The sequence below is a fragment of the Passer domesticus genome, chromosome 1, assembly GCF_036417665.1.
Source record: "Passer domesticus isolate bPasDom1 chromosome 1, bPasDom1.hap1, whole genome shotgun sequence".
Classification (NCBI taxonomy): Eukaryota; Metazoa; Chordata; class Aves; order Passeriformes; family Passeridae; genus Passer; species Passer domesticus.
Window position 1 is genome coordinate 73926848 of NC_087474.1, and position 12406 is coordinate 73939253.

A 12406-nucleotide genomic window follows, 5' to 3' on the forward strand; every position below is an offset into this window, starting at 1 on the left:
GAGCAGAATGCTCAGCCTTCCCATTTCTTAAGTTGCACTCTACCTCAGAAAGACTGGTGTGAAGATTACCTGTTAAAAGAGCTGAATGCCTGGCGACTTTGGTATGCAAGCTATTAATAAAAAGGACCCTTCCGTGCCAGTGTCCTGTCCTCTTCCTGCCTTTTGTCACAGGGATGAGTCTAGACACGGAAGAGCAGCTCATAACAGCACTGCCCCTACCCAGAAATTCTGTAAAGGCAAATGAAAACCCTTTTCTGCTAGATTTTCTAGGACATGAGCAAAGCATTTGACACTGTCCCACATGACATGATTCTTGTTGCTAAACTGGAGAGATATAAATTTGAGAGAGGCACCACTCAGTGGATAAGGAATTGACTGAATAGTTGCACTGAAAGAGCTGTGGTCAACAGCTCAATGTTCAAGTGGAAAGCAGTGGAAATGGCATTCCTAAAGGGTTGATACCAAGACCAGTGCTACTTAACATCTCTGTCAGTGACATGGACAGTGGGATTGAGTCAGCAAATCTGCTGGTGACACTGAGCTGTGTGGTGCAGTCAGCACGCTGGAGGGAAGGGATGGCATCCAGGGGGACCTGGACAGGCTGGAGAGGGGCCTGTGTGAAACACATGAAATTCAACAAGGCCAAGTGCACGGTCCTACACCTGGGTCAGGGCAATCCCAAGCACAAATACAGGCTGGGGGAGAATGGATTGTGAGCAGCCTCAAAAGAAGGTCTGGGAGTTCTTCACAAGAAGCTCAGCATGGCCTGGAAATGTTCATTTACAGCCCAGAAAGCCAAATGTATCCTGGGCTGCATAAAAAGTAGTGTGGCCCCTAGGTCAAAGGAAATGTTTCTGCCCCATTATGCCACCCTCATGAGACCCCCACCTGTAGCAGTCCCATTCAGCTCTGTTTGTAAGAAGGACCTGGACTTCTTGTAGCAAGTCCAGAGAAAGCCACAAAGATGCTCAGAGGGCTGGAGCACCTCTCCTGTGAAGACAGGCTGAGAGAGCTGGAGCTGTTCAGTCTGGAGAAGAGAAGGCTGCAGGGAGACCTTAGAGCATCCTTCCAGGGCCTAAAGGGGGCTCAGCAAGAGAGCTGGAGAGGGACTTCTTACATGGGCATTGGTGACAGGACAAGGGGGAATGGCTTTAAACTATCAGAGGATGGGTTTAACTTAGATATTAGGAAGAAATTCTTCACTGGAACAGGCTGCCCAGAGAAGTTGTGGATGCCCCATCTCTTCAAGTGTTCAAGGCCACGTTGGATGGGGCTTTGAGCAACCTGCTCTGGTGAAAGATGTCCCTTCCTATGATACGGGAGCTGGAACTAGATGATCTTTAAGGTCCCTTCCTACCCAAATAATTCTAGGATTCTAGGATTCTATGATTCTATGAAAAGATTGGTGACATTGTCAGAGTACAAAAACATAATCCCATCTTGTTTTCCTCTTTTCTTTTTTTTCTTTCTTTTTTTTTTTTCCTGGCAGGGAGTTTTCTCTTCCAACCTCAAACAACCGCAGAAGGCTCTACGTCTTTATTTTTCATAAGTGAGGCAGCAATAATTCACTGGGATTGTGGTGGCTGGAATGCCTGGGGGATCTGGATGCGGGCAATCTGAATTAGGGGAGAAGTCAATGAAACACAGGAGAATACTGAAGTGTCTTAGCACGAGGCCTGTTTCCCAACATGCAGGCACATTGCTGTCTGAGTTCATAGGAAATTATCCCACATGGAGCCTTGCATCCAGTAGGAGGGGGGAAAAAAAGCCAGATAAAAACAAACCAAACCAAAACACATCAGATTGCTCAATGCCGTCTGTAAGCCAGTTAAAAGGGGAGGAAAAAGAGATCTCTTAATGCAGTCTGCTTGGCCAAAGCTGAGCCCTGCTCATAGGTCTGCAGGGGCTGGAGGAGCATCCTGCCTTCCCATCCTGCATGAGGAAGGTCCAGCTGTGGGCTGGGGGATGATACCTGCTCCCCATCAAGGCCCCTGTGAAACCCTCAGGTGGCAATTACTGCTGAGAGCACAGCAGTTATGAACACTAGGAAATGCTCTGTGTGTTTTCCACTGCTAGTTATGACTGCTTGGTGAGACAGGAGGAGAGGGAAAAGCAACCATTCTCATGGGAATTTTTTTGTTTCCTTCATTTTAGGGTCATTTTGTATTGGTTCTTCTCTTCTTCTCAGCCCTGATGATGAGATGATGTTGTGCCAGGGAGGAGGGGCTGTCTGAAGGTGAATAGTAGCAAATATAAAAGCAGAGAGGCAAGACACGCTGCTCAGCACTTCTTGTTTGTCACCCAAGGCCTTTGTCCTGTGTCTCCATCCCTGCCAGAGCTTCAGAGTGACTCAGGGCTTGTCCAACCTGCCATGCACAGCTGTGAAGAATTCCAGCTCGGAGCAGCATAAAGGTGGCAGAGCCTTTTCCCACAAAAAAAAAAAAAAAAAAAAAAAAAAAAAAAAAAAAAAAGTTAACAGACAGAGAGATTTTCAGCCCCAAGGACCTTTGCTTATGAATCCTGTCAGCTTCCTTGTCACCTCCATAGCCCATCAACAAATCAACTAGGTTTTTCTTTCACAGTCCATTACATTTCCCACTTCTTTCTTTGGCACAAGGCAAAAACAGAGGCTTCCCAAGCTGAGCTGGAGACATGGCTGCACACACAGCTACAAGTGAGGAAAATGCCACTTGTTTTCACTCTCTACCCAACACATGACAGCCTGTTACACAAAATCAGCAGCAAAACTCCCCCACTACTTTTGCAAAAGAATAACCCAACCCAAAACTTATGTAACTCTGCAACTAATCTTTGGTAATCTTGAGCAAGGCATTTAAATCCAGGGAATAAGCCTATTCTTCTCATCCCCCCCCCCCACCCCCCAGCCTATCTGTAAAGTAAAAAGGGAAACAAATAGAAGCAAAGTTCACAGCCTTGTGATTTTTCCTTTTGACTAGAGCAAAGTGGCATCGTGTCCCGAGACTGCTCTGAAGTAAACCCTCCTGCCTTGCCTTATCCCATGCACTGAGCACCTTAAGAGAAAAGCTGCTTTCAGAGCAGCTGTCAGTTGCTCCTGGCTGAAGCATGGAAATCTCTACTCTCGCCACGTACCACTGCCTTGCCTTTGTCTGGTACCTTTTCGTTGCCTATTCCATCTCACACGTAAAAACAGAGGAGCGGCCATCTGAAGTGTTCCTTTACGGGGGGCAGTGGAAATATTTGACAATCCTCAATCTGGTAAGCAAATTGTGTTATACAGTGATACCAATATGTCTGTTTGTTTGTCTGCCATCTGCGCCTCAAGACATATGCAGCTGGTGTATTTGCTGCTGTTAAACTGCTTCCTTTGGTGGTTTTTACCCCAAAGGAAACCAAGGAGGGTTCTGTGCTTGTGCTGTGAAAAGTATTCACAGGTTTCATGCAGAAAGAATATTGGCTGGTGAGATGCTTGGTTTTCAGAAAGTACTTCAAAGCCAACTGCCTCCTTGTAAAAGAGATATTGACAGTGAGGGGAAGGACAGAAAAGTGGGGGTATGTCCTGCCAGGACACACAAAAGTTTGGTGCCTGTTTTCTAACCTTTGATTCAAAACATTTCAACACTGCTTGGAGATTTACTTCATTTTTTTAAATAGGTTTTTATGTCCTCTAAATTACAGGAAAAGTGAAACAAAGCAGAGCACTGTGCTAATTTAGCCATTCAGAGTACCTGCTTCATTTGACAATCAGTTGAGAATACAAGGGAAAGAAATTCCAGCCTGTGGAGAGAGGTGCTTGTGACATTATTACATGAGCTTCAGCAGTGCTTTCAACTGGTTGCACATTTCCTAAAAGCGCACAGAAAAAGAGAGACTGTAATGTGTCCTGGTCCTTCTAATGTGCTATCATTTCACAGGATAGAAATCAAAGTGAAAGTACATGAGATACCCAGGGGAGAAGGCTTGTTCAGAGCCCAAGGCGTTCATCAGCAGCTCGGGGAAGTAGTGCTGATGGGCTGGAAAGACCAGGCTTGAGGAGAGGTTTCCTACGAGGGAAAAATTTCAGGCACACTTGCTAATTTGAAGGATGACTGCAGGGACCTGGCCTTTCATCCATTCTGTGTGACCATCAGAGTTAAATATCAGTGAGAGGTCTGGTCTGGGGCATGTTTGTCTCTACTTTTACCCTTCAGAAGGAGACATCCTATGCTGGAGTTCAGTGGAAGCCTAAAGGCTCCCCAGCTCCAAGTGGGGCTTTTGGAGACCTTCAGGGAAGCGGGGAATTTGGTTCTCTTCCATCCTCAACCATTCTGTGACTCTGTGAAACATTTGCAACAATGAGGCAGTGATGGCAAGTGAAATGACCACAACAACCCAGGGATTCTGGTAGCCCCAGCCTTCTCCTCAGTGGACAAGTGAGCTGTGGAAGGATGAGGACACATATATATCACTGCAGCTGGGTGGCATTTGTACTGCGAATTGCCATGGTACCTGTTTATCTGTATTGCTGTTTAGGGGGATAGCTGACCCCACTAAAACACCACCCATACTTGCAGGCAAAACAGCATCTCCACCCCCATCCCCTGGCACCATTATAATGAGATTTACCACCCAGCTCTCAAGCTTGAGATCAAAAGGACAAAGCAAGTAACCAATCTCCCAGTATTTTGGGATGAAGAAATACTCACTGAAATTGCCATCCAGCTTCCCTTAGTGACCAGCAGTGGATGGTCAGGGAAAGGCTGTACAAGGCAAGAGCATGTACAAGCATGAACTGAAGTTTCCATAGCTTTACTATCCCACTAGCATACCCAGCCAAAAAATAAATCCAGACTAAGATGGCTAATACCCAATCAAAGCCTTCCTTTCATCTATCTAAAGGAAAAACATGCCTGTTCATACTTCTGGTACTTTCCCTATCCTCTGTGCCATGAGGCAAGTGTGTCTTGTATGAAAGAGCAGTTCATTTTGTTGGTGTAAACCTGCTTCCTTGACAGCTGAGCTGGATGCCTCATTATTTCTGTGTGGTAATTTAATCATCCATCCCTGTTCACATTTTCTTTGCCACTCATTAGAATGGCATTAGATTATCCTCTCAGTTACTGTTTTCTGCAGGCTGGAAGTCCAAACCTTTTTCATTTCTCTTCACAAAGGGTTGCTTCTCATTAAAGCATCCATGTCACCTTTGCAGCAGTTTTTCAAGTTTCAGGAGGGAGTAGGTGGGATAGGCTACAGTGGTCAAGTTATGAGCATGTATAGGTTTATACAGTGGCCTAAAGGTGTTTCCTTGTTTGTAGTTTAATTCTTCTTGACTGCTCTTAACTCTCTATTTGTCTTTTTTGATCACTGGTAGGCAGGAAGACAGCAAGTTGAGAAAGCAATCCACACTGAGACTAATATTTCTTTACTGGATGGTGACAGCTAATATAGAACCCACTGTTGAAAAATATATAATTGAAGCTGCTTTTTAATTTTTTCTGAAATGCTTTACATTGCACTTATCAACACAGATTTTTGCCTACTATTTGATTGCTCAGGCACTCAGTATCCTGAGGTTCTTTGGCAATTTTTCAGTCAGGTCACTTTGCAAGGGAAAAAACCCCATCAGATTCACGAAAGTGTACCACCTCAGTATTTGCTCCCTTTGCCAACTCACTTACAGATCTGCTGAACAGCTCAGGTTTTCTTAAATCTCCATGAATGAGGCCTCTTTCTCCACTCCCCCAGTCCTTTGACTCACAAATTTTAAACACTCATTGATCAGATTCCAATGCCAAAATGCAGCTGCCAGCCAAAGGAAAGTGGTTTGGGCTGAAGATATTGCCTATCTCATGCACAAAATGTGGCAGTGGGAAAGGATGTGCAAAATTACTCCTTCATGGATGGTAGTCCTTCTTCTTCAGAGATTTATTTATTTAAAGAAAGGATTGCCAAAAAATGAAGAGGCATTAAGGAAAGAAATCCTGATACCCCCCTTCTCCTGCTGAACTGGGTAGCATTTTTTGGTAAAGCAGCAGCAAAAAGGTGGCAAAAGGTTCTTGAGCTGCTGCATAAGAGAGGAAGAGCGTGAGAAGACATGTCCCACATGCTGTGGTGCTCTCTGTGGGGCTCCACTGGACTTAAAGGAATCATCCCATGGTCTGGCATTAAACCATTCCCTGTTGTTGCTGAGGAACATCGAGAAACAAGAGGTGCCTGTCAACCACCCTTGTCCATTGGGTGCACATCCAAGGCACTGAATTTCTGTCAGTCTGGACACAGCCCTAGAAAGCACTTGGGGATGTTGGGAGTTGTGGTCGTGGGGAAGGAGAGTGGGCAGGACCTTCACGCTGGGCTGCTCTGGTTCAGTGGATCTGCTGTGCTGGGCAGGCCTGGGCAGTGCCTTGGAGGCTTCCCCAGAACCAGGAACACAGAGACAGCCTTTGTCCAGCTCTTCTGCCCGTGTCCTGCCAGACTGGGATTGCCTGCCTTATGGCACTGGCTGTCTGAATCACTTGGAAATTTTCCCTCCAAAAATTTCATTTCTTTCTCTGGAATAGTATTTTAAAATTTCTTTCTGTGGAAAGCTGCTCTGGCCACCTCATTGTGATCTGAAATAGAAATACTGGGAAAACTAACATTTTCTGGGGATGGAAATGCTGCTTGTCTCCCATTTTGCTGGAGAGATGCTGGAAGAATTCCTTCTAGATATGACCCTCTTTTAGCACCTCATTCAATTCCTTGCTAGTCATGTGGCTCTCCCAAGGGAGCTACATCTCTGACATTGCTTCAGATTCATCTTCTTAATGATCATAGCAATCAAGATTCAGTAAGGAAATATTTTTGTAGGGGGAAAAAAGAATAAGTGGACTTTGTATCAAAGAGGTTCTTTGACCCATTATTGAAGAAGCAGAAATGACAGATAAAACCAGTTTTGTATTAATTTCATTCATCTGTGACACAAAACAGTGCAAAGTGGAATCATTCATTGCCTGAAATATCTGAGCTCATAAAAATCTGCTCACTGCTGTAAATCCATTAGGAAATCACTGCATAATGAGTACACTGCACCTTTAAAAACTATTAACTACTTTTCAATTGTCCTGAAAGCTGTTTTATATTTATTTCAGAATAGACCCAGTATTTAGTAAAGATATTTTCCAAGACACTCTCATGTGAATGGATGTGTGTCTACACTAAATGTTGATTTTTATCTCTAATAACTTGCTCAGAATATTGGATTTATCCCTCCCTAAAGGGCAGAGCTTGGAGCCCGATTTATTTGTACTAGCTGGAGATTTCAATATACACATATGGCAAGATCTTATACACAAAAGTAAATCATGTCAGGTTAGTTAAACAGAAACACCCTTTTGATCACTGCACCAGATAAAAATTGAGCTTTGTCTTTGTCACTGTGAGTCTCAGTTTGGAAAATTGATCTGGCCAAATTAAATGTTTCTACAGCACCCAGCACCGTGGAACTCTGCAGGGTCTAGAGGGGAAAGCAGCCTCTCTCCAGCAGGGATAATCATATCCATATTCTCTTCTTTGGGTTAATCATTAGCTTTCTGAATGCTTCCAGTCTTCCTTCTGTTCGTGTGGGAACACTTTAGGGAATCCTTTCTATTTACAGCCAGTGGATTTATATTCCATGAGTGCCTGCAATGGATTTGTGAGTGCCAGCACTGCTGCTTGCTGCTTGGGAAATTCACAGGACATCTGGAATAATTTGATGTTTTCAAATTTATTTTTTTTTATGTCAGCATTTTCCCTTTAATGGAGGGCTACAATATTTGGATGCACCTTTCTTACAAGAATAACCCCAGTGGGTTTGGAGCTCGGATTTTAATCTACTTGGGGTGTACAATGCCAGACTGCACAGTACTAGGGATGATCCTAGCTAAGTTTAGTTTTCTGGTTTGAAAATTACTTGTATAGCCTTCCGTTTCTCTTGGAAATACAGGGTGATCACTAAATTGTCTGAAACACCTTTGAAACTATGGCGACGAATGACAGTAGAGTTACAGCAGCACAAATCCAAGCTCCTGAGGCTGAGTTCAGACTTCTTCAAGAGCTGTTCTTCTCCGTGTTTAGCTGGAGAAATGGGTCAGGTTATACATTCAGATAAGAATTTTCCATACAGAAGATAACATTGTCCTCCCCTGTGTATAACAGAATATTTACCAGGCTGAGAATGTGGCTGTTTTGGGACTGTTTCTTTTCAGTAATGTTTATTTTAGTTAATTTTGAAGCGGGGAAAGAAGCAGCCTATCCCTGTCCCATGATTAATGTAAGGCTGACCATGAACAAGATAATAATAGCCCCATCCTCTGGGAACCCGGCTTCTCCCTAATTGCTTTATTGGCAATTAGTCACCATGTGTCACTGGACTGTCACCACCCTCACGTTCATTTTTCATGCCTTTTACAGAAAGTTACTGCTGACTCTACAGGGTGTAACAAGAGCTTCTGTTTATTACCAGGCTTTTCTTAGCTCTTTGAGGACTTGGTATTGGTGTCCTGGTGAGACCAAGGACTGGGACAGACATTTGGGCTGAACATGTGTTTGTGTCTAAGTACACTGCACGCCAGCATGGACTTTACTGAACCAGACCCATGACTTGGAGAGCAGAATCCCTACTGACTGAAAAAAAGCCTGCTAATTGTGATAATGGGGAGGGGGAAATCACACTCGAAAGAGCTGTTTTGGGTGCCTCAGAATTGAACAAAAACCTGTGTGGGTTCTGATGAAGCTGCTTGGGTTTGGTTGTTTTTTTCTTTTAATGTAAAGATATGTCTGTTCACTCTAGGCCTTGTTAGGAAATGTCTTTGCAGACATCTATCTGTCTGTCTTAGTAGGATAGGCTTTTCAGCTGAACTGGGTGATGCACATCCTCTGATACCTGGTCCTGGAAGACCCTGGGCCAGTTTCCCAGCCTGTGTCAGCACCTCCCTTCCTCCATTGCTGTGGGTCTGCACAGGGAGAGGGACAATCCAACAGTGGCACTTACTGTCATGGCTCTCTGGGCTGTGGAAAGCCTGGGGATTTCCCTAGCATAGCATTTCCCGGTGCTGGGAAGAAACAAAATATTTGGGGATGGTTGCAGATAACTGCAAACGATGGTGATTTTGTTGCCCAGGAAGACTCAGTCTCTGGAAATCAAAGATTGCAGAAGCCCTTGTTTGACAACAGGCATGGTGAAATCATAGTCTCCTCCTCCCCTCATATATTTTGATAATAAAGGAATTTCTGACGGAAAAACATTGCACTAATCCTGTCCCCTCCCAAGCACCACCCTTTTCAGCTTCTTCAGAAACTGATGAAATAACCAGCCACAACTTCAGAGACTTTGCTCTAAATAAATATCTGAGTCAGAGTAAGATCATGGCAAAAGAGATCTCATCCTGAAAGCTGTAGCCCTCTTTCCATTTAAGCATCACCAGCTGATCCACTGTTTGCAGTAGGCTGCATTTCCCATATTGCATGTGACAACGTAGCCTAAAAAAGAAGAGGTCACCCCATGAGTTAAGTGAACTGAACTGACTTGGTGCTAAATGTGAGACAGTGGGAGAAGTATTTTTCTGCACGATTCTATTCTGCCTTTGTGTGTTTGACAAATCTAATTTGTCTTGAGCTGCTGTGTAGTATTAGGAGAGAAAATGAAGCAATTAGAAAAGCAATATTGGTTTAAACCACAGTAATATCACAATTTTACACATAATTTGGAGAACTCTGTTTTGTCACTGTGCATGTATCTAATTATTTACCAAATCCTCCTAGTGTCCTCCACAAAAATATCCCACCCTTACTACCTAGAAATGATTTAAAGAAAGAAGGAAAAAAAACTTCAAGACACAACATTCCAATCCTAGAATTCATTAGTTATAAATAACTTCATTTAAACTTAAGTAAAACTTCATTTTTAGTTGATGACATCTAGACTTTTGCTTCTAGGCACTTGAAATCCTTTCTTGAATCCCTTTGAGTTCAGCAAAAGAGGTTCTGGTTTTGTAACTTCTGCACCTAATTCTCACCTTAGATAATTTTGAGCTACTTGGCACTGAGATCAACTGCACTGTGAGTCCCTAGAAAGAAGAACCTATGTTGGCTAAATAGCAGAAAAGCTATCTAGCAATTGCTTTACAGGAAAAATGTCCTGGCATAATTTGTTCTCTCCTGCTCAGATATACCCAGTGGTCAACCATTAACATAGGAAGTGTGATGGAGCTGGCTTTCAACATGTCCCTTCACCCATCTGAATCACATCACACATCTCTGTTTAATCTGTTAACTGGGATACTGTAGAAGTTATCTCCTGATCAAGTTTATTTAATCAGTTTGGGTTAGTAAAAGAGATTTAGCCAACAGCTATTTCCCTCACGCAGGCTTGCAGCTCATGAACAAAACAGCTCCCTGAAGAGCAAGAACAGATTTCGTTGAGGAACATGCTAATGAAAGCTGGATGAGTTTCCCTCATTAGGTGTAATTACTTTAGGTTTTGCAGGCTGTCTTCTATGGGGTGTCCTTCCTGGCTGATGTGTTGAGACTAATTAAGAAACTGCGATGTGCTAAGTGCATAATTTCCAGCAGAGACCTTCTTTTCAGTGTCCTGGCTTTCCCAGTGTCCACAGTAAGTACCCTTTGTCTTTGTATGTGAAAATAATGTTTGCATAAATAATTAGGGGTGTGTAGTACCAAAAGTATGTGTATGAAACAGATAAGAACTAAGGGTTTTCTTTTACCATTGAATTTGGAATGGATTTGGACCATTTAGAAGAAGAAAGAATGCTGAGCCTGTCGTGGTTGAGAGCAAAGCCTCTTGCACAAACATTAGGGTTGCTGTCCTCAAGTGGACACAGATTGACCCCAAAGGGTGAATGAGGTGTAACCTCTCTGTTAATCTCATGGTCCAAATAGCTGTGGATTTATCAACTTAGGGCTTTTCTCTAAAGGGCAGCACAGGTCAGGAGGACACAAGAGGGTACCTAAGAGGCAGCAAAACCTCACATCTCCTTCTTTGATGCCAGAGTAACTTTAAATAAGCACTGGAGAGAAACAGATTCACAGAAAAAATAATTATAGTCACAGCCTACGTCAGATTCATCATGGATCACCTACGCCCTCACAGACAATGCTGTTTATCAAAATGCCGTGGGTTGGAGAGGAACTGATGGGTTATTTATACATGTAGGTACACTCTGTGAGAGTGATGCCTGCAGCCACCGCTGAATCTCAGAGGGCTGAAAAACACTGCTTAAACATGGTCCACAAGCAGCTCAGCTAGCTGGCTCCATAAAAAAGCCCTGCCAGGGATGGAGTCAGAGTGTTCACTATGCTGCTCTCATATCCCACCAGGCATCCTCACCATTCCTGCAGGACTGTGGCACAGTCTCACTCTTCCAGCATCTCACACCCCTGGTTTCCAGCCCCAAGCACAAAGTGTGCTCAAATACAAAGCTGGGCCAAAAATTGCAAATAAGCTCCCAGGTATCAGTAACTGACACCATCTCCTCCAGTTAAGTTGTCTCACTGTAATTCCTGATTTATTGGGGGAAAAAATGGGTGCCCACAGTGTGCAGCTTTCACCTGCAATTTATGAATTAGGCTTATGAGTTGTGAACGTAAAGGATAAGTTTATGTGAACTGCCTTATCAAGATCTGTTTTTACTTTGTTACTGAGCAAAACATAGGCTTGGCAGACAGGCCCTTGAGGAGAACTACTTGACCATCAAAAGATCCCATCTGCAAAGGGAAAGGGAAAAAGGAAAAAAAATAAAAAAGCAGCAGCTAATCTCAGATTCCACAGAAAATGTCAGTGTTGGCAGTTTATAAAGCAGGGTTTTTTTCTCTCAGTATCAACACAGAACACTGCTTCTCTGAGTAAATGTGAGATAACATGAGTTTATCTGGCAGTGTCATCATTTTTCATGTAAAAAAGCATGGAGACATTTTGCCTTCTCAGAAATGAAAGCACTAACCAAATCCTATCAGTTATGTTTGTCTTCCATTTTTAAATTGCTTTCATTTTGCATTTTGGTTCCAGTTTGTGTGTATATCCTTTTGGACACTGTATACCTACAACCGAGAGCTGGTTTACCCCAAAAGCCTGGATGGAGTCATCCCGCTCTGGTTAAATCATGCTATGGTGAGTAAGAAACACCTCAGCCTCTTGCAGAGAAAAGGGAGACTTTGCAAAGTGTGCCCCGCCACTGCATTGTGCTGTTTTCCAGAAGAGCTTCACAGCTTTTCCGTTCTCACCTCCTCCTTCCTGCTTATCTGAATCTGATGTTGAGCTGTACGCAGCAATCAGATGCTTGTGCTTGAAGCTGCCTCAAGAAGCCTTTTAGCACACAAGGAACGTCAGTTAATCGGTGCTTGTCAAACCTCTGAAGTCAATGAAATGATGTGTAGTCATAAGGAAAGAAAATCTCCCTTATTGTAGCTCAAA

At 43.5% G+C, this 12406-nt stretch overlaps 1 protein-coding gene across 1 annotated transcript in view; it reads left to right on the top strand.

The window, feature by feature from the left end:
• Nucleotides 1–2952: 2952 nt before the first annotated feature.
• Nucleotides 2953–12406, top strand: part of ADTRP (androgen dependent TFPI regulating protein) — a 29527-nt gene continuing 20073 nt past the window's right edge. Inside the window, exons 1-3 of the mRNA XM_064424660.1 lie at nucleotides 2953–3237; nucleotides 10454–10588; nucleotides 12002–12103. Of these exons, the coding sequence (XP_064280730.1) occupies nucleotides 3085–3237; nucleotides 10454–10588; nucleotides 12002–12103 (390 nt within the window). The 5' untranslated portion in view covers nucleotides 2953–3084. The remainder of the gene's footprint in view (nucleotides 3238–10453; nucleotides 10589–12001; nucleotides 12104–12406) is intronic.